The following is a 27,195-nucleotide window of genomic DNA, read 5'->3' as shown; positions in this document are numbered from 1 at the left end:
CTTATTTTTGAGATAAGGAAGGGGTCTTTTCTGTATTTTAGGTAGGGGGTTGCTTAAGTTTTGGGGGACCAGTTCTCTCAGGAAAGCATCCATCCTGCCAGACAAATGTTAATTCTTAGGGCAAGAAATGCATCTCTCAGGAAGGAATGCATCCTGTTGTCTGTCTTTGAAGCAATGATAGGGCTTCTGTGTTTATAACCGTGTATCTGAGTTACCTTTACCAGGCCTCATTTTCCTCAGTGTATCCTGCCTCAGATAGATACTGTCCTGGCAGCAAAGCAATGGGGAGTGGTCTGAGAGGGAAGAGGAGATTGGACAGGAATTTAGCACCAGAAACTGAGCCAGAGGTGAGAGTACGAATTCCCAGTCATTTCTCTGGTGCCATGGGGGTTAAACAGTGGCTAGCCTTTCTGCTATTGTTGCTGCTACTTATAGGGGGTCTTGGGCAGCCCGTGTGGCCAGCCGTGGTGGCCCTGGCCCTACACTGGCTCCTGGGAGACCTCACATGCTTTGGGCTGCTTGGTCTGGCAGTGCTGTCTTGGGCCTGGATCAACCCCTGGACGTCCCACTGGCTGAGCCTGGCAGTTGCAGCACTTACACTGATTCTGTTACCTCCAAGGCTGCCCTTGGAATTTCGCTGGCTGCCTGCAGATGTGGGATATGTGGTCAAGATGCTCCGACTGGGCCTGATCATCAGGACACGCTTGAGACGAAGGCCTCCTGACACCTTTGTGGATGCCTTTGAGCGGCGAGCACTAGCACAGCCTGACAGGGTATCCTTGATATGGACAGGGCCCGGGACCTGCTCAGTCACCATGGGCGAGCTGAATGCTCGGGCCTGCCAGGCAGCCTGGGCCCTGAAGGCTGAGTTGGGTGGTCCTGAGGGCCTGGATGCCACAGAGCCCGTGGCTCTCTTGGTTCAGGGCTCGCAGGCCCTTCCTGCTCTGAGTGTGTGGCTGGGGCTGGCCAAGCTAGGCTGCACAGTCGCCTGGATCAATCCACATGTGCGGGGAGCACCCTTGGTGCACTCGGTGATGACTTCGGGGGCCCAAGTGCTGGTGGTTGACCCAGGTGAGAAGGCACAGGGCCGGTGTGGAGAAGAGAAGGGGATGGGGCAAGGGATGGACACAAGGCCAAAGGCCCTGGTGACGGCTGGGTAGAGAATTCTTTTTTCCCTTCCGTCCATTCATGCCACAGACAATTTGTGTTAAAATTTAACTAGAAAATAATTCTCTGAGGTCACTGGGTTCAGTTTGCTTCATTTCACAAAAATGACTATTTCACTCCTATTTAACAAAAACGTTTCAGTTCTTACATGATTCTTTACCTTTCTCTGCCGGCTGCTCCTTTGTCTCTGGGTCTCCAGTCCCTCCTTTTGGCCTCACAGGAACCTTCACCTCAGTTTCTCCTCTCATGGTCCCTCTAGACCTCCAGGAGAGCCTTGAGGAGATCCTTCCTGAGCTTCAGGCCCAAAACATCCGCTGTGTCTACATCAGCCACAGGTCTCCGACCCCTGGTGTTGGGGCTCTAGGGGCTGCCTTGGATGCTGCGCCCTCTGATCCAGTGCCTGCTCACCTGCGTAAGGAGATCACTTGGCGAAGCCCTGCCCTGTTCATCTATACCTCAGGGACCACGGGTAAGGGTGCCAGCAGCCTCGCCCCAGCCTCCAGAGCTACCCTGACCTGATCATCCAGCCCCATGCCTGGTATTTGTCCTCTACCACCTACCCTGACACTGGCTATGAACTTCGGCCTTGACTCCAATCACAACTATGACTGGTGTGGTCAGGGCTAGAATGTTGCCTCTGCCCAGTAATTGGCACCGAAGCCCTCGCTGATGTTTGGCCTTGTCCAGTTATTCTCAGCTGCAATTTGGCCTCAGGACCCAACTGCAAGTTCCCACTCTCTACCCTTTCTGAGAAACTTAAGTCCAAGAAGATCCAGCTGTGGAGGGCCCCACTGAGTTGGTCACTCTCCCTTCCCCACCCTTTCTACCCCTTTTTCTTCCAGGGCTTCCAAAGCCAGCCATCATCACTCATGAGCGGGCACTGCAGATGAGCACATTGCTGTCCTTCTGTGGGGCGACAGGGAATGATGTGGTCTACAATGTTTTGCCTCTGTACCACACAATGGGGCTTGTCGTTGGGTTTCTCGGCTGCTTAGAACTTGGTAAGTCTTTCTCAGGATCCTTTCAATTGGTAGAACCACTACAGTTGGGTGTCCGAGTGAGGCAGTCAAGATGATGACCACTTTGGTGGGCCAGTAATGGTGATTCAGCCCTGTAATACTCAGAAGACAAAGATCAGGAGGATTGTGGTTCAGGCCATTTCCAGGGGGGAAAAAGTTTGTGAGACCTCTCTCTCTCTCTCTCTCTCTTTCTCTCTGCCTGTTCTGGGGCTTGAACTCAGGGCCTGAGCACTGTCCCTGGCTTCTTTTTGCTCAAAGTTAGCATTCTACCACTTGAGCCACAGCGCCACTTCTGGCTTTTTCTATATATGTGGTGCTGAGGAATCGAACCCTGGGCTTTATGTATAGGAGGCAAGCACTCTATCACTAGGTCATATTCCCAGCCCTGTGAGACCTATACCTCAACCATTAAAGCTGGGCATGGTGGTATGTGCCTGTAATCCCAACTTTGTGTGAAGCATAAATAGGAAGATCATCATCATCCAGGCTGACATGAACAGGAAATCATATTTCATAAATGGTTAAAAGAAAAGGGGCTGGAGGCATGGCTCAAATGATAGAGAGCCTGCACAAGGCCCTGCAGTCAAACTCCTGATTGTAGGATAAAATAATAAATAAAAAAATACCCCAGTACTCTGGCTTCTTTTGGTAAATGACACATAGCAGGGAGTTCCCACAGCTGCCCAGACACTCAAGTGGTCCCTCATGGCTGTGCTTAGGGAGGTAAGGAGAGCTGGTATGAGAGATGGGCACCCATGGGAGAAGGAGGTGATAGAGATCCAGCCCAGAGGAGAAGTCAGTGAGGGAATTCTTTTTTTTTTTTTTTTTGCCAGTCCTGGGGCTTGAACTCAGGGCCTGAGCACTGTTCCTGGCTTCTTTTTGCTCAAGGCTAGCACTCTGCCACTTGAGCCACAGTGCCACTTCTGGCCATTTTCTGTATATGTGGTGCTGGGGAATCGAACCCAGGGCTTCATGTGTAAGAGGCAAGCACTCTTGCCACTAGGCCACACTCCCAGCCCCGAGTGAGGGAATTCTTACCAAGCACTCTATCACGCTTTCTTTCCTTTTGTCAATTGTGGGGCTTGAACTCTGAGCCTGGGAGCTGTCAGCTCAAGGCTAGTGCTCTACCACTTTAAGCCACAATGCCACTTCCGGTTTTAGGTGGTTAATTGGAGATAAGAATCTTTCCTGCCCAGGCTGGCTTTGAATTGTGATCCTTAGATCTCAGCCTCTTAAGTAGCTAGGATTACAGGTGTGAACCACTGGTGGCTGGCTCTATCACACTTTCTGCTGTGTGTGTGTGGGGGGGGTGTATTGGTACTTGAAATCAGAGCCTCATGATCTTGTTCTGGTTTGTTGCTCATGGCAATCACTGTACCGCTTGAGCCATGCCTTCAGTTCCAGATTTTTGCTTGTTAATTGGAGATGAATCCCTCAGATTTGTCTGTCTGAGCTGCCTCTGAACCAAGATTCTCAGATCTCAGTCTCCTGACTAGCTAGGATTACAGTTATGAGCCACCAGCACCTGGCACATAATTGTCTTTTTAAAGTTTTCACTTTACTTTTGGGTCTCTGCTCCTCTTTCCCCCTGCATATCCTGTTAGACTGGAACATGTTAGGTTCTATTTCTACTACTGTTGTTAATTACTGATGCAGTGCCGGGATCAGACCCAGTTCCTTGTGCATAGCAGGCAGGCATTGTATCACTGAATACACTCTCTAAGTTCCTTCCTTCCTTTCCTATTTTCTTTCTTCTTTCCTTTTATCTTTTGTGCCAGTGTTAGGGCTTAAACTCGGGACTTGAGCCCTGTCCTGAACTTTTTCACTTAAGGCAGGCACTCTACCACTTAAGCACAGCTCCACTTCTGGCTTATTGGTGGTCGGTCAATTGGAGATATGACTCTCATAGACCTTCCTGCGAGGGCTAAGGTTCTCGAACTGCAATCCTCAGATTTCAGCCTCCTGAGTAGCTAGGATGATAGATATGGGCCGTAGGTTTATATGATTCTAGGCAAGAATCTGGTAGGGGTGCTTTGTGCTTCCCAATTTGTTACATTCAAAGTATGAGCCCCAACCCAGAAACCACACACAGAAGAAAGCATTTTAATATCAGTGGAAGCTGACAAGCTAGCTCTCCTGGGAGAGAGAGTAGCAGCCTGCTGTCAGGCAGGGAGGTAGTTATATAGTATCAAGGAGGCTGAAGGCAGAAGAGGCTGGGAGCAGGAAATCTTTTGTGGTCACAGCTGGAGACTAGAGATATCAGAGAGTCAGTGCAGAACATTCTATAGCTTATTTATAGCCAAGGTAAACAGCCTATATCTGGCACATATCTGGGACAATACATGCTATAACATGCTTTAACTGGACACTAGGAATGGGCATCCTGACCATGCAGCAACATGTTGATGCTCTTGGGGCTAGGGGTACGTGCATTTTGGATGGGAATGGGCAACTGTGAAAACATTCTATATCTGGCACATAGCTGGGCTAATACCTTTTGAATCTGGGCACTAGAAATAGCTGTGGGACCAGGATAGGGCATCCAGACTGTTCAGCAACATGCATTTCTGGCTTTGGGGGGGAGGGGAGAGCAGTAGTTTTAGTGGGGATAAGAAGAATCTCACAGACTTCCTGGCCAGGCTGGCTTTGAACCATGATCCTCAGATCTCAGCCACCGGAATAACTAGGATTACAAGCATGAGCCACCTGCTTCTTGGAGATCGGTTTAAGGTTAGAAACAAAACTATCACTTTTTTTTCTTTTTTGTCTGTCATGGGGGTTCAAATCTGGGCCTGGGCACTGTCCCTGAGCTCTGCAGCTCAAGACTAGCATTCTACCACTTGGAGCCACAGTGCCACTTCCAGTTTTCTGGTGGTTAATTGGAGATAAGAGTCTCATGGACTTTCCTGCCCAAGCTAGCTGCGATCCTCAGATCCCAGTCTCCTCAATAACTAGCATCACTGGTGCCTGGCCCAAACTGTCACTTTTAAGGAAGTGGAATTCATTTTCAGAGAGAGTGTTAGATGTTACCTTCAGGATAAAAATATTTTCTGGGGGCTGGGAATATGGCCTAGTGGCAAGAGTGCTTGCCTCCCATACGTGAAGCCCTGGATTCGATTCCCCATCACCACATATATAAAAAATGGCCAGAAGTGGTGCTGTGGCTCAAGTGGCAGAGTGCTAGCCTTGAGCAAAAAGAAGCCAGGGATAGTGCTCAGGCCCAGGCCTGAGTCCAAGGCCCAGGACTGGCAAAATAAATAAATAAATAAATATTTTCTGAAAGAAAACAAATGTTTGTCCAAGCACATGAGCAGTTTCCCCTTAGGGTGCAGGAATGATAAACCAGATGCAGAGGCAGGGCATCAGGAGACAGGATTGCCTTTCTGAATGAATATAATTACTCCTAGATCTTATTAATCCATGTGTCTATCTTCCGTACTATACACCTATACATCCTCCCATCAACCTTCCCATCTAACTACTTAGCAGCTTCTTCCTCCATCCATCCCCACCCACACATCTATCCATTCCTCTACCCTTACACTTATCTATTCGTCTCTCCACACATTCATCTGTACATATGCTCATCCATCTATTCATGCTACCATCTATCCAGCCAGTCAGCCATACATCATCCATCCCTCCTTCCTTTTCAATCTGTCTTTCCAGCAATTTACCTTGCCATTTATCCACTATATCCACCTCCTATCTATCTATACATCTGCCTCAACAGTGGGCTATTCATTTATCAAATTCAAAAATAAATAATTTTCAGCTTTTATTTAGGAGTTTTCACTTTGTACCAGGAACTCAGCTTTCCACACACTCTGCAAATAGGACCCTATCCTCCTTTCACTCTTCTCAGCCATGAACACAAAGATTACCTTAGGATTGTCTTGTGTTTCCAAGAATCACTATCCGGTAAGTAGATTCTCACAGAAGCCTGAAGTGTAACTACTGTTCTCCCTCCCAGGAGCAACCTGTGTCCTGGCCCCCAAGTTCTCGGCCTCCCGGTTCTGGGATGACTGTCGACAGCAAGGCGTGACAGTGGTTCTGTATGTGGGTGAGATCCTGCGGTACCTGTGCAATGTTCCCCAGGTGAGGGTCTAAGATTAGAGTTCTATGGTCAACATCTGTGGCCTAAAATCCCAGGTGACATTAAAGTTCTCAGATAAATATTGGAGGAAGGATGGTAGTGTCACCCAGTGGTAGAATTGTGGTGTGTGTGAGGCCCCCGAGTTCAATCCCCAGAACAACAACAAAAAAAAAACAAATCATTCAGGTGTGAGACTCAAGCAACTTTCCTCAGATAAGGCACCCAAGACAAGAGTCCCAACACAGAATTTCCTTTAGGGCTCCTTTGGTGATTTTTGCTGGTGAGCTCATCTTTCTCAGCTTCAGTGTTCCTCATCTAGAAAGCAGGGTTAAACAGAGCCTCTACCTGAAGGAATACTGTGCAAATTAAAGACTGGTAAAGTGCCTAGGACACAGTGTGGCTCAGTAGATGAGCCCATCCTTCCGGAGCAAGAAGGTGTGGCTCCAGCCTGTCATCCTAGCTACTCAGGAAGCTGAGATAGGAGGATTGAGATTTCCATCTCCAATTAACCACCAGAAAATCAGAAGTGGAGTTGTGGGTCAAAATGTTAGAGTGCTAGCCTTGAGTGAAAAGTACCCAGACCCTAAGTTCAAGCCCCCACGACCAAAAAGAGAAAAAAAAGTCTCATGGACTTTACTGCCATGGCTGGCTTCAAACTGTGATCCTCTAATCTCAGCCTCCTGAGAAACTAGGCTCATAGGTGTGAACCACTGGCACATGACTTGTTTTTGAGACAGCATCTCCCTATTTAGTTCAGGCTCCCCAGGAACTCAATATTCTCCTGCTTCATTCTCCCAAATACTGGTATTTTATATATGCACTTTACCCAAGTAATAATTATTCCTTTTTCTTTTTTTTTGTTGGTTGTGGGGCTTGAACTTTGGGCCTGGGTGCTGCTCCTGAGTTTCTTTTGCTCAAGGCTAGCGCTCTACCACTTGAGCCACAGAGCCACTTCTGCCTTTTTCTGTTTATGTAGTACTGAAGAATGGAACCCATGGCTTCATGCATGCTAGAAAAGCATTCTACCAGTAAGCTACATTCCCAGTCCTCTATAACTACTCTTTTTTTTTGGGGGGGGGGTCCATCATGGGGCTTGAACTCTGGACCTGGGTGCTGTTCCTGAGCTCTTCAGCTCAAGGCTAGCACTCTACCACTTGAGCCACAGCGCCACTTCTGGTTTTCTGGTGGTTAATTGGAGATAAGAGTCTCACAGACTTTTCTGCCCGGGCTGACTTTGAACCATTATCCTCAGATCTCAGCCTCCCAAGTAGCTAGGATTACAGGCATAGGTCCTCAGATGTAAGTCTCCTATCCCCTCTTATACAACTCCAAAGGTAAAGACCATCTATAGCTACCCTCTCCTCCAGGTAAGGGGGCATGACCCAAAGGCACCTCCTCCTCACCCTTTTTGGATGTTCCTGCAGCGGCCAGAAGACAAGACACATACAGTCCGATTGGCAACGGGGAATGGGCTCCAGAAAGACGTGTGGGAAACCTTCCAGCAGCGCTTTGGTCCCATTCAGATCAGGGAAATCTATGGCTCCACGGAGGGCAACATGGGCTTAGTCAACTACCCAGGGCGCTGTGGGGCTGTGGGCAAGACGAGCTGCCTTCTTCAAGTAAGTGGGGTGCCCAGTGTGACAGTAGCCTTGACTTAGGCTGAGGCCATAGTACCTCTGCCAATACCCCCCTACTGTTCGCTACAGATGCTGTGTCCCATAGTGCTTGTACAATTTGACACAGAGAAAGCTGAACCCCTAAGGGATACACGGGGTTTCTGCATCCCTGTGGGTCCAGGTATGTATGTATGCGTGTGTGTGTTTTTCTCTGGATGTATGGAAGGGTACACACACACACACACAGTCTCCTTGGCTGGAACAAGCTGCCCAAAGTCTTGAGAATGGTGCCACGATGGAGGTGTCTGCAGCTTCCTCCAGACAGACTTGTTGGTGGTACAGCCCACCACCATCTCTATCTCTCAAGCTTCTTGGCTCCGTCCAGGTCAGGCGGCTCAACATCTCTCTCCCATCCACTGGGTCTCTAGACATCCATTTGAGCTGTTCTCACCAGCTTTTAGTGGAGGGCACCTCCTCCAAGACCTGGGCTCATCTTCACGAGCCTTCTCCTGTCATCTTTCTTGTAGCCTCAACAGGCTGCTCCTTAGTTCCCACCACTGAAAAGTTCTAGGCCTGACAACCACCATTTCTTCTGTCGACTGTTAGTCTTTTCCTGTTTCGTGTGTTCCTGCTTCCCTGTGCCACCTTCTCTCACTTTCTGCATCTCAGTCCCTGACTTTTTCTCCCATCAGTGGGTCCCCGTTCCGCTTTCTGCTGGGGGGAACCTCTGGTGGAAGGCTGGCAGGGTGCTGAGGTCTCCCCACTTCCAGGGGAGGCCGGCCTCCTGCTGACCCAGGTCCTAGGCCACAGTCCCTTCGTGGGCTACCGTGGTCCCCGGGAGCTGTCGGACCGGAAACTGGTGTGGAACGTACGGCGCTCCGGCGACCTTTACTACAACACCGGGGATGTCCTGGCCATGGACCGCGAGGGCTTCCTGTATTGGCGCGACCGCCTTGGGGACACCTTCAGGTCCTGGGGCTTGGGCAGGAGGCGGGGCTTCTGGAGTAGGAGGGACTCGCGCCTCCTGGAAGGGGCTTACACCTCCCTGCTTGGGGCCTTGAGAAGTGGGCGGGGCTCACACCTCCCTGTGTGGACGGGGTGTGGGCGGGGCTTACACCTCTTGGGCGGGGCTTGCCGCGCAAGTGTGGGAGCTTTCCAGACTGTTCGGATCTCTGGCTTCTGCCTGTAGATGGAAGGGTGAGAACGTGTCCACCAGGGAAGTGGAGGCCGTGCTGTCACGCGTGGACTTCTTGCAGGAAGTGAATGTCTATGGCGTTTCCGTGCCAGGTGTGGAGGGTTGGCCTGATCTGGAACCTCAAACAGCTCTGTGGGTAGAGGGAGCGCTGTTATTCCGATTTTGCAGATGGGTAAAACTGGGGAGCTTAGAGGTTTAGAGACGTGCCCAGCTGCATAGCTAGAAGAGCTGGGCCAGGCTGAAGGGATGTCATCTGAGAGTACCACTGTGCTTCCCAGGGTGTGAGGGTAAAGTGGGCATGGCTGCCGTGCAGCTGGTCCCTGGACAGGCTTTCGATGGGCAGAGACTATACCAGCATGTCCGCACCTGGCTCCCGGCCTATGCTACTCCCCACTTCATCCGGATCCAGGTGAGCCAGGGTGGCAGCAGTAGCCGGGTGAGGGGTCATATCACTGGGACAGCAGTGTCACAGGGTGACAATCACTGCCCTTCAGGATGCCCTGGAAATCACAAGCACATTCAAATTGGTGAAGTCCCGCCTGGTGCGTGAGGGCTTTGATGTAGGCGGCATCGTTGATCCTCTGTTCATACTGGACAACAAAGCCCAGACCTTCCGGCACTTGACGGCAGATGTGTACCAGGCAGTGTGTGAGGGCACATGGAAGCTTTGACCTGGCTAGTCCACAAGACATCCAAAGGAGCTGAGGCTAATCCTGACGCCCCCCTCAATACCAGAGGATCACTTCCACCAGCGCATTGTTATCAGCCCAGTGACAGAGAAAATAAAGTGTATACACAGAACTGTGTGGATGTGAAACAATGGAAAAACAAAGGATCTAGTGTCATCCAGGGCATGAGTCATGGCTCCCTGGCAGGGACCACAGCCCTGGGGCTCTTCCTGCCAGGTAGTCAAAGGTGTAAGAGAACAGCTAGCAGCCAGCTTTGCAGATACTCTAGGGTAGAGAGAGGGGCACCCTGACTCCAACTGTGGTCTTTTGGGACTCTGAGGCTAATGGGACAGAGTCAAGATGGAATTGTGCATGTGATTTGTGATCTTCAGGGTGTAAAGAGGATGTACAATCTGACAAAGCCTGTAAGGGCACTAGAATGAGGCAGAGGGGAATAGAAAAAAGTACTTTTGTTTGTTTTGAAACAAGGTCTCACCATATAGCCCAGGATTACCTCCAACTCATTATGTAGCTGAGGATGGCCTCAACTTGTGTGATTTTTCCTGCCCCAGTCTTCTGAGCGCTGAGATACAGACAGGATGCCACCACACTGTCCTGGGAAGTGGCTCTACAGATCCCTAAGCCTCTCAGTCTGTCATAGTCAACATGAAGCCTGACCTGGCCTTTGAAGGGTTATAGTATTCTCCCCTTATTGGTGGTGGTAGCCCCAAGTCAGAGAGGTACTTTGTGTTAACCAGTCCCTTGTTGTAGAAGTGGAGTAAGGGCAAAAATGTCATAAAAGAGCTCACTGGGCCCTGAGTTACAAGTTCACCAGCAGGTTATACAATTCATGTCTCCCTGAACTCCAGCTGCCTTGCGTTATTCACTTTATTTTTTTCCAGCTTTTTCTGTTTATGTGGTGCTGATTTGAACCCAGAGTTTCATGAGTGCAAGATAAGCACTCTACCACCAAGCCACATTCCCAGCCCCCACATTTTTTGCTACTATAGTTACAAAGATTAAAGATAACTGTTAAGCAGGTGCCACTGGCTCATGTCTGTAATCCTAGCTACTTAGGAGGTGGAGATTTGGAGGATCATGGTTTGAGGCCCATAATGAAGAAAAAGTTCACTATACTCTATCTCCAAAATAACCAGCAACACACGGGGTCTGTGGCATGACAACTGGTCATGGGCGTAATGGCCTGCAGGTATACAGGGCATGAAACACACATTTGCACCTGTCCTCTCAGAGGTCTCAAAAGGAAATGCCCACCCCCTGAGCCAGTCAAATGCCAATCCCAGCCCCCCCCTTTTAGTTGTTGGTGTTTTTTGTTTGTTTGTTTGTGGGGCTTGAACTCTGGGCCTGGGCACTGTCTCTGAGCTCTTCAGCTCAAGGCTAGTGCTCTACCACTTTGAGCCACAGCACCACTTCCGGTTTTCTGGTGGTTAAATGGAGATAAAGAGTCTCATGGGCTTTCCTCCCTGGGCTGGCTTTTAATTGTGATCCTCAGATCTCTGCCTCCTGAGTAGCTAGGATAACAGGTGTGAGCCACCAGCACCCGGCCCAGCCCCTTTGGATTCAGTGCCGTTTTCCTGTGGTTCCCATGGCCAGGCAGAGAGAGCACATGGCTAATCTTGCCCCAAATCATGATTTTTATTCAGAAACCCCCATTATAGAAGTATAATTTATGTTAAACATCTAGCACATGGAAATCCTGGGGTTACACACAGCAGGATGGAGCCAGCTGTGCTTTCCTGGGCTTCTAGCACTTTCCAAAGACCAGGCCCCGTCCCTGCACTTAGGACAGGACAAGGCAGTGTTAGGGCCTCCTCTCAGCACAGGTCCTAGAATTAGGAACGGCTATGGACTGTGCATCACAAGTGGAGAGCATGGGCCTCAGCAACCAGCTTAGGGTGACCACAGGGTCCCACCTAGGCATGACAGCAGGCAGGAGCAGCCTTGGGACCATGGGTCCACGTAGGGTCCTAGCTGTCTCCAGGCTTCCTGTGCACTGGGCCTGTGCTGGAGTGCTGCACGCAGGCCGGCAGCCCCAAGGTAGATTCCTTCTCCAGAGGATCAGGGGGCCTGGGGCAGGTGGCTCTTTCTATGGGTGACCAGTTGGGACTTCCAGTCAAAACCACAGCCACAGTCAACACAGAAGTGGCGCCTCTGGCCCGCGTGGCCCTTGCGGTGGATGACCACCTGTGACTTCCAGCTGAAGCTGCGCCCACAGTCCTCACAGGAATAGCTCTGAGGGCCAGGTGGTCGGTGTGCAGCTGGCTCCCGGAGCACCTGCAGTGGCCTCTCTGGGCCTGCTCCACCCATGTGTGTTCGGTGGTGGATGACAAACAGTGACTTCCAGTTGAAGCTCTGGCCACAATGCTTACAGGTGTAGAGCCTGTGTGGTGGTGTAGGCCGGGAGCAGGGCATGGGCAGTCGTCCTGGGGCTGGGACCCTCCGGGTAGCAGATGGGTCCTTGCTCAGGCTCTGGCTGTGACCTGGAGGGGATATACAGTCCTGGCCAAGCCCGAGCCCTGGGCCCCCTGCTCCTGAGTGGTGAGGCCCCATGCCGAGTGTCCCAGCCTCAGACTCAGCTGGCATCTTCTGCCCAGGGGGCTGCAGCCCTGTTGGGGTGGGGAGATGGTCATACATAGCCTGTGCACACCAAGAACTGGGGATGCAGTTGGCAGATGGGGCCCGTGCACACAGAACTAGGGAGGGTACCCTTTGGATAGAGGAAGATATGCCATGTGCCAGGCAGCTTCCCAGGAGCCCTAACGCCACCCAATGTATGGCTGGGATCTGTACAGGGAAAGGAAGGGTGGACAGCTCAGGGAGCCGCCAGAGCCCTCACCCAGAGACATCACTGTGCTGTAGCTTTCCAGCATCACATCCCAGTACAGCTCCTTCTGTGATGGACCCAGCAGTCCCGACTCTTCCTGCAGGGGTGCAGTCAGTTACTACCAAACTAGCCAGTGTCACATCCTACCCATCACCTAGAGAAAAGCAAGCCAAAAACCAGGGCAGGAAGGGTCTTGTGGGTGTGGGTTTGGCTTTCAGGTCATCCAGTAAGCCTGACAGCACTCATCCCCGAGTTACCCCCTCAGTGCTGCTGATGGAAAGAACGGAGGGAAGGCTTTTTTTTTTTTTTTTTCTCAGTCATGGAGCTTGAACTCTGGGCCTGGGCGCTATCCCTGGGCTCTTCAGCTCAAGGCTAGTGCTCTACCACTTGAGCCACAATACCACTTCCAAGAGGGAAGGCTTTATGGAGGCCTGGCAAGAATATGATGGTTGGCCCGGATGTTCCCCTGTCAGAGCCCTAAACTCAGTATGCTAGAGGGAAGCCGCAGTGCAGAAGGACCAGGTAACAAGGTGCATGCAGCCAGGCCTCTCCCTGTGAGAAAGCCAGGGAGCAGAGGTGGTCCAGGGTGGTCAGGGTGTTGCTACTGCCTGTTCCTCTGTGACAAAGTCCTTGGAAGGGAGAAACTCATGGCACAAAATAGTCCCAGCAATGGCTTTTCTGAGCAATGTACTCCTTGTCCAAAGGATCTCTGCCTTGAGTCTCAACATTTGGGATTTTTCTGGGTTGGGATTTTTTTTTTTTTTTTTTGTCAGTTGTGGGGCTTGAATTCAGGGCCTCAGCACTGTCTCTGAGCTCTTTTGCTCAAGGATTGCACTCTACCACTTCAAGCCATCATGCCACTTCTGGTTTTTGAGCAGTTAATTGGAGATAAGCCTCTCATGGGGACTTTTCTGCCCAGGCTGGCTTTGAACTGGGAGCCACAGATCTCAGGCCCCTGAGAAGCTGGGATTACAGGTGTGAGCCACTGGCACCCAGTGAGAAAAAATATTTTGGGGGGGCTGGTCGTAGGGCTTGAACTCAGGGCCTGGACACTGTCCCCGGGTTCTGCTCAAGGCTAGTGCTCTACCACTTTGAGCCACAGCACCACTTCCAGTTTTCTGGTAGTTAACTGAAGACAAGAGTCTCAGACTTTCCTGCCCAGGGTGGCTTTGAACCACAATTCTCAGACCTCAGCCTCCTGAGTGGCCAGGATTACAGATGTGAGTCATTGGTTCCTGGCTTTCCTCTCAGTCTTTTTTTCTTTTTCCCCCATTCCTGGGGCTTGCACTCAGTGCCGGAGCACTGTCCCTGGCTTCCTTTTGCTCAATGCTAGCACTCTAGCCTTGCGCCACAGCGCCACTTCCAGTTTTTTCTGTTTATGTTGTGCTAAGGAATCAAACCCAGGGCGTCATGCATGCTAGACAAGCACTCTACTGCTAAGCCACATTCCCAGCCCCCTCTGAGTCTTAAAGCATGTCTGCTGTGGAATGTGGAAGGGAACTCCCAGAACGGAATGGGAAAGCCTAGAAGCAGATGAGCTGGAAAACAAGACTTCTACCATGCATTCAGGAACGATGTGTTCCTGGGATCAGGGGCATAGTGCTGAGCCTCTGGAAGGTCTCTAAAAGGAGACTAGGAAAGAAACTTGAGGCATGTGTCAGGACTGTCTTCCTTTGACCTCAGGTATAGGGTCATCTGTTCCTCTTTACCTACACATACAAGTTTAAGTCACCAGGTGCTGGCCAGGACCTCCAGAGGCCTTGACTTCCCTGTTTTCTCTTGAGGGAAGAAAGCCAAACCCAATCAAGCCATTCCAAAATAGGTTTCCATGACCTGAAGCAGTTTCCTTTTCAGTGAGGCACTGTCTGTCCTTCTTCCCCCAGTACCCTCAGGAGGAGTACCCCACTACTTATGCCACTCCTGGGAAATAAAGAGTACAAGTCACTGGCCAAAGATCCTAGAAAGCCACAGCAGATGGTGGCCAGCAGGGACAGTCCCCTCCCACATCCACAACCTGTACTTCCTGTGAGGGGCTGCTCACCTGGATCCTGGTTGGGTGGAAGGATGTGGAGGCTGGTTCCTGATGTTCGAGATGCCCCTCAGGTGACTGGGCTGAGAGCCGGGGGCTGGGACAAGCTGAGAAGTGAGGCAGACAGGAAGGGCTGTCAAGAGCTGGTGTTCCTGTTGGTGCCTTGACCTGCCTCAGCCATGTCACATGAGAGGCAGTCTTGTGCTCCTCCTAAGAATCCCCATCCTAAATGGAGCATCTACACTCACTTCAGGAGCCCCAGTCCTGGCACAATCCCTTAGGAAATCCCCCTCCAGAAATGTGCAGTCCTCCACCAACCCTCAGCCTGGCATGGCACCCTCACCCATCTGCCCACAGGTGCTGGGTTCCTCCTTCACACTGAAGCAGAGCTGGGTAGACGCCTCCATCCTGGCTTCCTCTCCACCCTCCCCCGAGGCCGCCCTGGAGGGCTCCCCGGTTTCAGGGAGATGAAGGAACCCTGGGGATTCCCCTGTCTTCTGGGCCGCAGGAAGCACCTCTGGCTTCAGGATATGAGCTGTGATCTGAGGGAAAGAGGGCAGTCACAGGGGCTCACAGGACTTCAGTTTGTCCCTCTAAGAAACGAATGCTGCCACACTCACCCAGCCCAGCAGCTGCCCGGGGTCATGCTGCAGCCCCTCCACGAGGGCTACAGCCTCATCAGGGCTTCCCGGTCGCTGTCCTCGCACCCAGGCCTGTATCTCAGGAGGCAATGTGCCCAGGAACTGCTCCAGCACAAGTAGCTCCAGCATCTGCTCCTTGGAGCACAGCTCAGGCTGCAGCCACTGATGACACAGCTCTCGCAGCCGGGCCAGTGCCTCTCTGGGCCCAGCCACCTCCTTGTAGCAGAACCCCCGAAATTTCAGCCGTGCTGCCTCAAGTTCAACAGTGGTCTCGGGGTCTCTGAGGGGCAGCTGTGGGAGACCCAGAGGAGACGGCATTCTTGTATTGAAGGGTCTTACTGGAATCACCAGGAGGGACCTACATACAGAGGAGGGATCGGTGTCATCCAAAGGGGTCTGGCAAGCCAGGCAGCTCACACCTGTAATCCTAACTGTTCAAGAGGCTGAAATCTGGAGGAGCTTGGTGGCCCCAATAGAAAGTTTACTAGACACCATCTCCAAAATAACCAGAAAAAAAACAGGGCTGGAACTAGATGCTGTTGCCTCCACCTGTAATTCTACTTTCTCAGCAAACTGATATCTGAAGGCTGTGGTTCAAAGCCAGCTGGGTCAAGAAAGGCCATGAAGGGCTGGGAATATGGCCTAGTGGCAAGAGTGCTTGCCTCCTACACATGAAGCTCTCAGTTCGATTCCCCAGCACCACATATATGGAAAACGACCAGAAGGGGCGCTGTGGCTCAGGTGGCAGAGTGCTAGCCTTGAGCAGAAAGAAGCCAGGGATGGTGCTCAGGCCCTGATCCAAGGCCCAGGACTGGCCAAAAAAAAAAAAAAAAAAAAAAAAAGGCCATGAAGACTCTTATCTCCAATTAAGCACACACACACACACACACACACACCCCAAACCAAAACCAGCTGTAAGTGGGCAGAGTGCTAGCCTTAAGCAAAAAAGCTCAGGACAGTGCCCAGGCCTTAAGATTTAGCCCCTGGACTAACACCAAAAATAAAAAATAAAAAGGTGTGTGTGTGTAGAGCAGTAGACTAGCAAGTACAAGGGCCTGAGTTCAAACCCCAGTAACACACATACACACAGAGGGCTTCAGCAAGAGAAGGCAAGATGCCAGGCTCAACCCAGGGGGTCAAGACCATGGTAGAGAGGCAGAGAATCTTGAGGACTGGGATAGATGAGGTCAGGAAAACTTAGAAGAGGGGTTGGGAATATGGCCTAGTGGTAAAGTACTCGCCTCCTACACATGAAGCCCTGGGTTTGATTCCTCAGCACCACATATATAGAAAAAGCCGAAAGTGGTGCTGTGGCTCCAGTGGTAGACTGCTAGCCTTGAGCAAAAAAGAAGCTCAGGAACAGTGCTCAGGCCCTGAGTTCAAGCCCCAAGACTGGCAAAAAAGGAAAACTTAGAAGAGGAAGGCCACAAAATTTTCTGACAGCTTACAGAAAACAGTGAACATTTGAGTCAAACACTTGGCAACGCAGGACTGAAGGGGGATGATAGGAAAGTGGCTCGTAGGGCACACAGCTGGGGCCACGTGGTCCCGGGTGCCTGGAGCCCGAAGGCAGGGCAGGCAGGACTGTGTTGGGAATTTATCTGTCCCTCATCTCTAAGGCTTGCTGCCTGAAGATCTGGCTTCGGGTTGAGACAAACCTAAACGCTAAGGTGAGAGGCAGGGCTGAAGGCCTAGGTGCACTCGGGACTGGAGCGACCCCGGCCAAGTGTGGATGTCTTGTACTAATGGGGCTCACGCATATAAAACAGTCCTGGGCTGGGAACGCTCTGCAAGGAGGCTCGCCCTCCAGTGGTGCTGGGGACCCGGTCCGAAGGACACGGACTTCGGCTTGCGTGCCCTCCGGCGGGGAGGTTAAGAGGCCTGAAGGCCTGGAAGGAGTGCGAGTGTGAGGAAGGTGCTTGCGAGCCCCGGCCAGATTCATGCTCACCTCAGCCCCGGCTCCGCGCGGTCCCAAGCCACGCCCCGGAAGTGGCGCCGCGCCGCTGGCCACTCAAAGAACGGCCCGCCCGCTAGTTGCCCGGGCGACGTCGCTCTGACCCAGGGCGGAACCTTGCAAGCAGTGATTCCCCCCTCCCCGTGGACTACATTTCCCATAAGCCTGAGGAAGGGCAGGGTTTCATTTCCAGGGCCCTTTCGCGACCGAGGGGAGCTCCATTCCTCTCGAGCCTCCAATGCTAAAACATCCCTGAGACCCACTCCCTGTCTCTGTTGGCACCAAATTCCCTGGACTTAGCCGCGGCTGACCCACCGGGCACATCAGGCTGCAGCGCATGTGCACAGCGGACCCAGCTCCTATTGGCTGAGGGAGAAATTCCCTGACCAATCATAACCGGCATCCTGCGCAGGCGCCTCACGCCGGCACCCCTGGGGAGGCTGTTGCCTCTCCTAGGTCCCAGGGTTAATTAAAGCCCAGGCGCGGGGAGCCCAGCCCCAAGAACGAGCGGCTGGAACTAGTGGTCCAGTGGTGTCCAGCACCGAATACTTTGCTCTGTTCCAGTCTCTTCCAGTAAAAGCAAGGCCCCGCAGGTGGGGAATCTCCCAGCATTGTATGGGGGAAGCTGGTCAACTTTAGCAGTGGCTTCATTAAATTGTGTTATTTGCAGGGAGAAGGCAGAGAGGTGTGGGGTGGGGGGAGACTAGGTCTTTTTTCTAGGACTGAACAGACTCATGGGAAACAAAATTTTCACCACATACTGGGTAGGGAGAGTTTGGGGACTCTAGTGCTACTCAGACAACTCTCCCCTAGGAACGGCTTCTATCTGGATTTCTGGTTCTTAGGCCTCCTGACTGTAAGCAAGTCTGGTAGGACCATTGCCCACTTGCCTCAGCAACTTAATATTTGGTTTTCCCGAGATTACTTATAGCTGCTCCATGCACCTTTAGCTTCAGAGTACCATTGCTATTGACTCTTGCCTGTTTTCCTACTAGTGGGTTTGTTTCAGTATTGTCTGTAGTGTCCATGGATTTGAGCTAAGTGTGATGCATGTTTGGTCCAACTCTTTGGCCAAGAAAGCTCAGGGAAAGTTTTAGCAACACGTTCTTCAGTATTAAAGTGGGCTAGCCATGCCAATCGCTACTGGCTGGTGTCTGTCATCCTAGCTACTCAAGAGACTGAGATCTGAGCATTAAGGTTCAAAGACAGCCTGAGCAGCAAAGTTCGTGAGATTCATCTCCAATTAACCACCAGAAAAGTGGAAGTGGTGCTATGGCTCAAGTGGTAGAGCCCTAGCCTTAAAGAGCCCAGGGACAGCACCCAGGCTCAGACTTCAAGCCCACAATGGACAAAAAAAAGGGGGGGGGGCAGCCGCTAGGTGCAGGTGGCTCATATCTGCAATCCTAACTACTTAGGAGGCTGAGATCTGAGAATTGTGGTTTAAATTCAGCCCCAGTGGGAAAGTTGAAAGTCTTTTTTTTTTTTTTTTTTTTTTGCCAGTCCTGGGCCTTGGCCTCAGGGCCCGAGCACTGTCCCTGGGTTCTTTTTGCTCAAGTCTAGCACTCTACCTCTTGAGCCACAGCACCAACAAAAAAGAGGGAGGCACCCAGTTGGTCGTTGGAGGCTTACATCTATAATCCTAGCTACTCAAGAGGCTGAGATCTAAAATCACGGTTTGAAGACAGCTCAAGTGGTAAAGTGTGAAATTCACCTTTAATTAACCACCAAAAAGCCAGAAGTGGTGCTGTGGCTCAAGTGATAAGAGTGCTAGGCTTGAGCAAAAGAAGCTCAGGGACAGTGCCCAGGCCTTGAGTTTAAGCCCCAGGACTGGTAAAAAAGGAAACGAATCTGGTTGGGGTACAACTTCAATAGATGCCTCTGATCCTGAATTCCATGGACTCTGCATAAAAAATCTTCCTTAGTAGAGTAAGAAGTTTGTCTGCACTTCATAACTCTGCTATGGACAATGGTTCAGGGGTCACAGGGTATCAGGAAGCCCAGCTTGGACCTGCCCTTAAAGGGTTTTGTAGCTTATTCCTACACGCCACCCCTTACACAAGCTTGAGGTTTTGAGGACAAAACATGGGTCTTGCCCCAGATGAGTGAGTGAGAATAACAGCAATGCCTATGTGCTCTTGAGTACAGAATCTTCTAGGTAATGGAACTAGAACAGTCACTGGACTGGAGTCAACTTTTCCAGACCACCATACATGGCTACCCTCACTCTGCCTCAGCAGCAGAAAGCACACAGTCCAGCCTTGGATTCCAGACCCACTTCCCTCTGGTAACCTGAATCCACAATGACTCCCATCAATAAGAGCTGCTGCTCAAAGCAGACCCAGCCTGCTCACTGGCCCACAAACACACTGCATATCTTCTTGGTGGCCTCTCCCAGCAGCCCAGGTAGAAGTCAAATCCCTGAACCTGATTCCACTCAAATGGTGTATCTGTGTATGCTCATTTAATAGTGTCTATACTGTAATTAGGGTAAATCTACCATCAGCTGTTACTGTTTATTTTTTTTCCCCCCAGAGCTGAGAACCAAACTTGGGGCCTTCCGCTCGCCAGGCAGGCGCTCTTCCGCTGAGCTAAATCCCCAGCACAGCTGTTACTGTTTATACAGGTACTTAAAACCTTATCCAATTGGCTCAATTGATTAGAGAGCCGATTGAGCATGAGGACTAGTTCAAGTACCAGTAGCCATACCAAAAAAAAGGAAGAAAAAGAAATCTTTGTCAGGAAGCCTCTCCTCTGAGTTTATTAAAACCTGACCCATGCCCTAGAGTTGAGAAAAGGCTGGGCCTGTAGACATCCACACTTCCACACAGGAAACTATACCCTATATCCAGTCTGAGTTGTAAATGCTAATTTTTTTCTTCTTCCTGGCAAAAAGACCATTGCCATCTCTGTTGGTGTGATTCCTGGTTCAGATTGGACTTGACTTAAGGCTGGGGTAAGACCTAGTCTGCTGAAGGCTATGGAGAGCAAACTGGGCCCCAGCCATCTGTCCTTGCTTCCAAGGGTTTTCTACTGGGGACAATAGTACATGAAATCTGCTGTGCACTCTTGAGTAATGCTATTCAATTTTCTATCTACCTTTCAACCACGGTGGGCATACAGCCACAAACTCAGCAAACATGAACAGCCCCATGTGGGTTCTTGTTTTGTTTTTTTTTTGTTGTTGTTTTTTGCCAGTTCTGGGCCTTGGACTCAGGGCCTGAGCACTGTCCCTGGCTTCTTTTTGCTCAAGGCTAGCACTCTGCCACTTGAGTCACAGCGCCACTGGCCATTTTCTGTATATGTGGTGCTGGGGAATCGAACCCAGGGCTTTAAGTATACAAGGCAAGCGCTCTTGCCACTAGGCCATATCCCCAGCCCCCCATGTGGGTTCTTAAGTGATCATAACTACCTTGGATGTGAAGGTTCCTCATGACATTGACTTTGGTCATGAGAGGTAGTGACAAGACTTGGATGATGGTGTGAATAAAAGCCAGTATCATTGATCAGGCAGTGCTGAAAGCCACATATGCCTGTAGCCTGATGGACTTCCACCTCCTGGGAGTCTGTTGTGCCATGGCACAAGGCTAATTCTTCACACTAGAGGGCTCAGAGAGCTGACAGGAGGACATTACTAGCACCTAGATCAGGCTAGCAGTGAATACACGCTAGGCTGTATTTTTAGCACCTAGATTGGGCTAGCAGTGAATACACGCTGGGCTCCATTAGGGTCCTGCCTGTAAACACCACCCTCTGTGACACAAACCCTTTCCTTTTTTTATTTTAGAAACGGGAAAGGGCTGATCCTAAGACTTGAATTCAGGACCTAGGGCTGTTCCTGAGCGTTCGTGCTTAAGACTACTCCTCTACCAATTGAGCCACAGCTCCATTTCCAGCTTGCTGATGGTCAGAAAGTCTCATGGACTTTCCTGCCTGGGTTTGCTTTGAGAACTGCAATCCTTGGATCTCAGCCTAAGTAGCCAGGATTACAGGCATGAGCCAACCGGTGCCTGGACCAAAAAAAATTTTTTTAACTTTTTCCCAGAGGAGGGAGCTGAGACTCAGGAGAGCACAACTTCTTGCCTAAAGCCCACCTTGAAAAGCCCTGGATGGACAGAGGCCAGGAGGAGACTATCTATAACTGTATCGTGTGCAAATTCCTCTTGGTGAGCTCCACCCTATGCCTGTACTTCCCCCCCACACCTCACCTCCACTCCCAAGTCAAGAAATACTGAAGTGTTATCTACATGCAGGGCTCTCCGTTGTGTTCCACTGGCTCTGACTGCGGTATCAGCTCCACCCAAATTCCCTTGATGCCGCTGAGGTATGGTCTCTTCCAGGATGGAGGTATGAGCTGTGCCTGAAGTGGCAAAGCTTGTCACCCTGTGCGAGTAGGGCTGCGGGCCGAAGGGTATCGCTCGTTCCGGCTTGTACAAGCTAGCTTCTCCCCTTACAGGGTTTGCAGCGTAAGAGGAAATCAGCAGAAGGCCGGAGAAGGGCAGTGTTGTGATGATCTCAGGCTTCGGCTGATTTGGGGGCTGCCTTCGCGACGGCGGCGGGGCCCATGTTCGAAGGGACCTTGGCATCCTTCCTGGAGGAACCTTCGGATGGGGGTCCTGGCGGCCTGGCCTGGGGACGCGTGGAAGCCCGGGGCCGCCGCGCGGCCTTCTCGCCGGTGTGGATCCTCTGGTGGTGAAAGAGCGCGGGGCGCTCGCGGAAGGCCCGGCCGCACTGTGTGCACACGAAGGGCTTCTCCCCGGTGTGGATGCGCTGGTGGCTGAGCAGCACCGCGCCCTTGGCGAAGGCCTTCCCGCAGTCCCCGCAGCGAAAGGGCCTCTCACCCGTGTGCAGCAGCTGGTGCTGCGTGAGGTTGGAGCTGTGGCTGAAGGCGCGGCCGCACTGCGCGCAGGCGAAGGGCTTCTCGCCCGTGTGCACGCGCTGGTGCTTGAAGAGCGAGGAGCCCTGGCTGAAGGCGGCGCCACAGAGCGCGCAGGCGTAGGGCTTCTCGCCGGTGTGCGTGCGCTCGTGCTGGATCAGGTGCGAGTTGCGGCAGAAGCGGCGGCCGCACCGCGCGCAGGCGTAGGGCCGGCCGCCCGCGTGGATCTTGCGGTGCTGGCTGAGGTTGGAGCCGTGGCTGAAGGCCTTGCCGCACTCGCCGCAGTGGAAGGCCTTCTCCGCCGTGTGGATGCGCTGGTGCCGCACCAGGGAGGAGCTGTGCCGGAAGGCCTTGCCGCAGGCCGAGCAGGCGTAGGGCGTCTCCCCGCTGTGGATGCGCAGGTGCTGGGTCAGGTGCGAGGTCTGGCTGAAGGCCTTGCCGCACTGGGCACACTCATAGGGCCGCTCCCCGGTATGCGTGCGCAGGTGCTTGAGGAGGTCCGAGCTCTTCACGAACACCTTGCTGCACGCCCGGCATTCAAAGGGCTTCTCCCCTGGGAGGAGCCCAGGGCCGGCCCGGAGGGCTTCGCCCAGCTCCTCCCAGGTCGGGGGCTCCTGAGCGCCCGGGAGACTCGGCGGCTCGGCCCAAGCCTCACTCATTCTTTGTCCTGCCGGAGAACAGACAACCCCGAGGTCCGGGATGCCCCCGAAGGCTCTCCCTGGGGCCTGCTGGTCGTTCAGCTTCTGACGCCTAGCCCTCTGTGGCTGCTTCCCTGATGCCCGGCCGCCTGGGAAGGTCTTCTCTCTGGACGGGTCCCGCTCAGGAGTCCTCTGTGGAGAGGTCAGCCGCAAACTGATGCTCGCCGCCTCACTGCCGGAGCCTGGCAGGAGCTGCTCCCAGTAGATGACTGACACTCCTGTGGGCTTTTTCTCTTGGTATGGAGAGACACTCGGTGGTCCCTCCAGACTTTTTGCATTAGGGCAGGCACCCGCAGTGAGGACACTAATAGGGGTCCCACCGGAGCTATTTGGGTAGATCTGTGGCAGGTCTGCTAATCCAGGAACATCTTTGTCCTCTGCGGGAGAACAGGCACCTAAGGTCGAAAGGGAAGAAAGAGTGATCGCTGGAGGTCACCTGAACAGGGGTGATGTGAGCAGGCTCTCCCGGAGGCTTGGTGGGGAAGCAGGGGAGGAAAGAGGCCCAGGCAGGCGGGCAGTGAACTGGTTGGGAAGCAACTCTGCATCGGCTTCCACAGTCAATGTGTGAGTACCCCCACCCGTGCCACCTGGGGGACAGCAACCATCAGGCCTCTGCACTGGTCGTCTCCCACCAACCCTTCACTCCAGCTTTTCTCCTTGCTCTGATCTCCAACCAGGTCTGTGGGCTACTTGTGATCCTGTTTACTACCTCTCCCCCAGGGTCAGCTCCACAAGAGTTTCCTGGCCAATGCTATCTCCAAGTGCTCAATCAACACTTGAACACAATGGAGGAAGAGAGGAAAGCATGACCCCACGAACATGTCGGGGGAGGCCATGGAATCCAGCCGCAGGGTCTTCTCACCATGTTCCAAAGGCAACTTCCTTTGTGAACCCAGCTCCTGTGCCCTGGAACTTCCCTTCATGGGCACCCAGGCTACTACATCTAAGGCGGACTGATGAAGAAAAAGTAGGAAGTGAGAGTAGGAGGGTATGTCTTTGGGGCCAGGAAGGACAGCCCTGACTCACCGAGGCTGTGCCTCTCAAGGGTGCTGCTGCCCAGGGCTGTATCCATTCCACTCGGAACCCATGGTTCCTCACCACGCTGGATTAGGACAACCACATGAGGTCGGGAGGCAGACAGACCTGGGAGGGAGGAGAACAAGTGAGCAGCTAGCTCAAGTCCACCCATTCCCCCAAAGATGGCAGGAACCAGGGAATATCAGTGAGCGGCTAGCTCAAGTCCACCCATTCCCCCAAAGATGGCAGGAACCAGGGAATATCAGTGTTGTGCTTGTTCAGCCAGGAAAACCCAAAAGGCACACCATAGAGAAGACTGCAGAGGGCGCTCATGAGTAACCCCTGGGTTGGCAGCACCAAAAGAAGGGGACTGGGCCAAGGCACAGAAAAATGCAGCCAGACAGCACCAAGGAAATATGGAAAATGGTTAAGCAAGTCAGACTGCATGTCTGCAAGCCCTACTCCACAACCCAACCTCACAGCCTAAGGCCACAGATTCTGCTCAAGGTGGGGCTGGGAAGGAGGGTGGCAGTTTTGATGCCCCAGAGATTTACCCAAAGACATCACTAGGGCAAAGTTCTCCAGCATCACATGGCGGTACAGGGCCCTCTGGGTGGCATCCAGGAGCAGCCATTCTTCCCAGGAGAAATACACCGCCACATCCTCGAAGGTCATCAGGCTCTATAGCAGGCAGAGGAGATAGTCAAAGCAGGCTGTATGATCCAGGACTGTTTTCTAGTCTTAATGGCCACTTCCTCCTGATGCCTCTTGGATAATCATTCTCCTTCTCTAATCTACCCTGACCTACCTTCAAATGGCACTTCTGCTACTGGTCTGTGTCTCCTCACCTCTACCTCCCTGTACAGACAAACAGATGCTAGCTTAGCTTCCTGCACACTTTACTAGAGTAAGAGCAGGCCTGAAACACTTGGCTGGTGACAAATGCATAAATCCCAGCTTTGGGTCCCCCAGGTCATGTCCATCCCTAGGGTTCTCCACTGCTGTGCCTGCCTAACATTTCAAGGCTGAATCCTTCAGGGACTGGATGAACTGCACCAGCTTCCACAGGGAACTAACCCCAAGGACCTGGTGGACATGTATAAAGTCAAGCCTTTCTTCTCTCCACAGCTCTCTATTTCCACTCTATTGACCAGGCCCATAAGATCATCCCTTCCTCTGTCCAATTTCTAGACCCAGCTCTAGACTAGGATACCAAGACCTTGTCCAACACACATCTATAACTTTAGATCCACCAACCCCTTCACATTAGTACATCGCGGACTCTTGATCTTTTCTCTAAAAGAAACCTCTCTTCCTTTTCCATTACTGTCCCTGTTGACACCGGTTCTCAGGCTGAAAAACCTGGGAAGGTTCTTTACTCACAACACTGGCTCACAGCTCACGCCTGACACATCAGCAAATCTACTCTTAGTCCCATCATTTCTAACCACCCCTGCCCATAGGGTTCAGAGGCAACTACTACTGACATGTACAGTTGCAGTACCTTCCTCGTTTATAGGACACCCTCCCCACCCCACCCCCACCCCCGCATATGTGTTCTCCACTAAGCAAAAAATGGCAGGCCTTTAAAATCCTGAGGGCCAGGCATGGTGACTTGTGCCTACAATTATACTACCAGACAGAAGGTGGAGATCAGGAGGACTGAGGTTCAAAGCCAGCCCAGCAAGGGGGGGAGGGGGGAGTAAAGTCCCACCTCAATTGATAAGCTTATGTGTAGAGATAATCCAGTGTAATCCAAGATAACAAGTGTTAACCAAGAAAAACACAGGTAAAAGAATCATCTGTGGCTAGCCCAGGGGAGAAAAAGTCCAGAGACTCTACCAGAAAAATAACTAAAAGTAGAAAGGCCCAGGGCATGATTGTTATCTAACAAGAACAAAGACCTGAGTTGAAACCCCAGTAGTACCAAAAGAAAAAAAAGTTCTAATTGGGTGATATCTAGTCTCCAGTCGAAACCTCCCAGGGCACCCAACTCAGCCTGCCATTTCAGGCACACAAGCCACTTCTCCCAGAGCTCCACATCTTGAATGCTGTCTTCAAAGAACCAGTCTCCCCTCCCATCCTTCGCACGTGAGACGCTTTCCTTCCAGACCCAGCCTCCCTGCCTGGACTGCGGGGGCTCAGCACGTGCCGCCTCCCCACTCTAGGGCAGCCGGAGGGCTCGGCAGGTCTTCTGGCTCGCATTCACGGGAGGGGGTCCCCGTACTCACCCTCGGTGGATCAGCCACCGCCCTCGCCGCAGCCATTGGTGCCACCACAGGACCCGCACAGGTCCACGAGGCTGGGTGACCCGCCGGGGCCTCAGTGTCCCCGTCTGCAAAGAGCGCAGAACCCAAGGAGAGAGTTGTGGGACTGCGGCGGGGGCTGAGGAGCACGTGGCTCCAAGCCCTGCCAGACTGCCCCGCCAGGGAAACTGAGACTCGGGATAGCGGCCCGCAGGCAGCTCGAAGCGGGCCCCGTGCCGACTCCTCCCTCGTGGTCCTCCGGTCGGCTCCCCAGAACCTCCTGGAAAGCCGGCCCGGCCCCTAGAGCCCCAGGCGGACCAACGGTACAGTCTGATTCCCTGCAGCAAAGTGACAGTCCTAGACGCCGGAAGTCCCGCCCTCCCGCCCTCATTGGCCCAATACACGCGGCGGACGCAAGCGCAAGGCCTTGTGGGCAGCGTAGTTCCGCTCTGCCTTTCCGCGAGCTCGGAGGTAGCATCCCGGTACCTATGGCAACGGCCAAGCGTCATCTCCCGCGTGTCTTAGCGCCTTCTCGCTTCAGCTTTCCGCTATGGGCAAGCGGACGCGTAGGGTCCCAGGTTCCTGCGCCCATCTGAGCGATCACAGGCTAAATCCTGGATGCACTGTGGTGACACTGGGCAAAGAGGACAAAGGAGACAAAGGAAGGGAAAGGTTCACGTTCAGAGGCAGTGACATGCCCGCACCTATCTTGCTCAGGATGCAGAAATCTGAGAATTGCGGTTCAAAGTCAGCCGGGTCAGGGAATTCTCTGAGACTCCTATCTCCAATTAACCAGTAAAGAAGCCAGAAGTGGAGCTGTGGCTCAAGTGGTAGACCGCCAGCCTTGAGTGAAAGAAGCCAAGGGACAGGGCCTAAGCCCAGAGTTTAAGCCTCAGTACCAGCACACACACACACACACACACACACACACACACACACGAGAGAAAGAAACACCAAGAACAACATTCTCCTTATCATGTGGACACAGAGCAAAGTAGCAATTGTCTACAAACCAACAAGGAAGTCTTCAGGAACACAGCTGAGCAGAACCTCCATCTTACATTTCCCAGACTCCAGAAGTATAAAAGTAAACATGGTGCTGGTGGGCTCACATTTGTAATCTTACCTACT

The 27,195-nt window shown here is 52.3% G+C and overlaps 3 protein-coding genes across 4 annotated transcripts; 1 reads left to right on the top strand and 2 right to left on the bottom strand.

The window, feature by feature from the left end:
• Positions 1-352: 352 nt before the first annotated feature.
• Slc27a5 (solute carrier family 27 member 5) lies at positions 353-9,858 on the top strand. Its single transcript, XM_048329748.1, has 10 exons — positions 353-1,071; positions 1,427-1,636; positions 2,010-2,168; positions 6,160-6,284; positions 7,707-7,901; positions 7,989-8,079; positions 8,669-8,867; positions 9,088-9,185; positions 9,372-9,502; positions 9,588-9,858. The coding sequence occupies exons 1-10, from the start codon at positions 384-386 to the stop codon at positions 9,762-9,764; spliced, it is 2,073 nt and encodes a 690-aa protein (XP_048185705.1). The 5' UTR covers positions 353-383; the 3' UTR covers positions 9,765-9,858.
• A 1,453-nt stretch (positions 9,859-11,311) lies between these two features.
• Znf446 (zinc finger protein 446) lies at positions 11,312-17,544 on the bottom strand. 2 transcript variants are annotated; one of them, XM_048368753.1, is made up of 6 exons: positions 17,347-17,544; positions 15,256-15,634; positions 14,979-15,177; positions 14,648-14,742; positions 12,619-12,703; positions 11,312-12,388 (listed from the first exon to the last, which is right to left on the bottom strand). In XM_048368753.1, the coding sequence occupies exons 2-6, from the start codon at positions 15,592-15,594 to the stop codon at positions 11,841-11,843; spliced, it is 1,266 nt and encodes a 421-aa protein (XP_048224710.1). In that variant the 5' UTR covers positions 15,595-15,634; positions 17,347-17,544; the 3' UTR covers positions 11,312-11,840. The 2 variants fall into 2 exon arrangements, with proteins under 2 accessions (XP_048224710.1, XP_048224711.1); XM_048368754.1 differs by lacking the exon at positions 17,347-17,544 and adding an exon at positions 17,225-17,298.
• A 3,621-nt stretch (positions 17,545-21,165) lies between these two features.
• On the bottom strand, positions 21,166-26,394 carry Znf324 (zinc finger protein 324). The gene is made up of 4 exons (XM_048368743.1): positions 26,050-26,394; positions 24,373-24,499; positions 23,828-23,944; positions 21,166-23,196 (listed from the first exon to the last, which is right to left on the bottom strand). Exons 1-4 carry the CDS (start codon positions 26,083-26,085, stop codon positions 21,743-21,745), a joined length of 1,734 nt encoding a protein of 577 aa, XP_048224700.1. The 5' UTR covers positions 26,086-26,394; the 3' UTR covers positions 21,166-21,742.
• Positions 26,395-27,195: the final 801 nt, after the last annotated feature.

The sequence above is a fragment of the Perognathus longimembris genome, chromosome 20 (genome assembly GCF_023159225.1).
Source record: "Perognathus longimembris pacificus isolate PPM17 chromosome 20, ASM2315922v1, whole genome shotgun sequence".
Classification (NCBI taxonomy): Eukaryota; Metazoa; Chordata; class Mammalia; order Rodentia; family Heteromyidae; genus Perognathus; species Perognathus longimembris.
This window is presented reverse-complemented; position numbering and strand designations above follow the sequence as displayed.

Coding starts and splice junctions, on each gene's coding strand:
- Znf446 (XM_048368753.1), bottom strand. CDS start 15,594: ATGCCGTCTCCTCTGGGTCTCCCACAGCTGCCCCTCAGAGACCCCGAG. Junction 14,743..14,978: donor CAGCACCTGTGGGCAGATGG/GTGAGGGTGCCA, acceptor CTCACTTCTCAG/CTTGTCCCAGCCCCCGGCTC. Junction 12,389..12,618: donor CAGCACAGTGATGTCTCTGG/GTGAGGGCTCTG, acceptor CCACCCCAACAG/GGCTGCAGCCCCCTGGGCAG.
- Slc27a5 (XM_048329748.1), top strand. CDS start 384: ATGGGGGTTAAACAGTGGCTAGCCTTTCTGCTATTGTTGCTGCTACTT. Junction 8,080..8,668: donor CTGCATCCCTGTGGGTCCAG/GTATGTATGTAT, acceptor CCCCACTTCCAG/GGGAGGCCGGCCTCCTGCTG. Junction 8,868..9,087: donor CGCCTTGGGGACACCTTCAG/GTCCTGGGGCTT, acceptor TTCTGCCTGTAG/ATGGAAGGGTGAGAACGTGT.
- Znf324 (XM_048368743.1), bottom strand. CDS start 26,085: ATGGCTGCGGCGAGGGCGGTGGCTGATCCACCGAGG. Junction 24,500..26,049: donor CGGTGGCTGATCCACCGAGG/GTGAGTACGGGG, acceptor TGCCTGCTATAG/AGCCTGATGACCTTCGAGGA. Junction 23,197..23,827: donor CCTTGAGAGGCACAGCCTCG/GTGAGTCAGGGC, acceptor TTTCGACCTTAG/GTGCCTGTTCTCCCGCAGAG.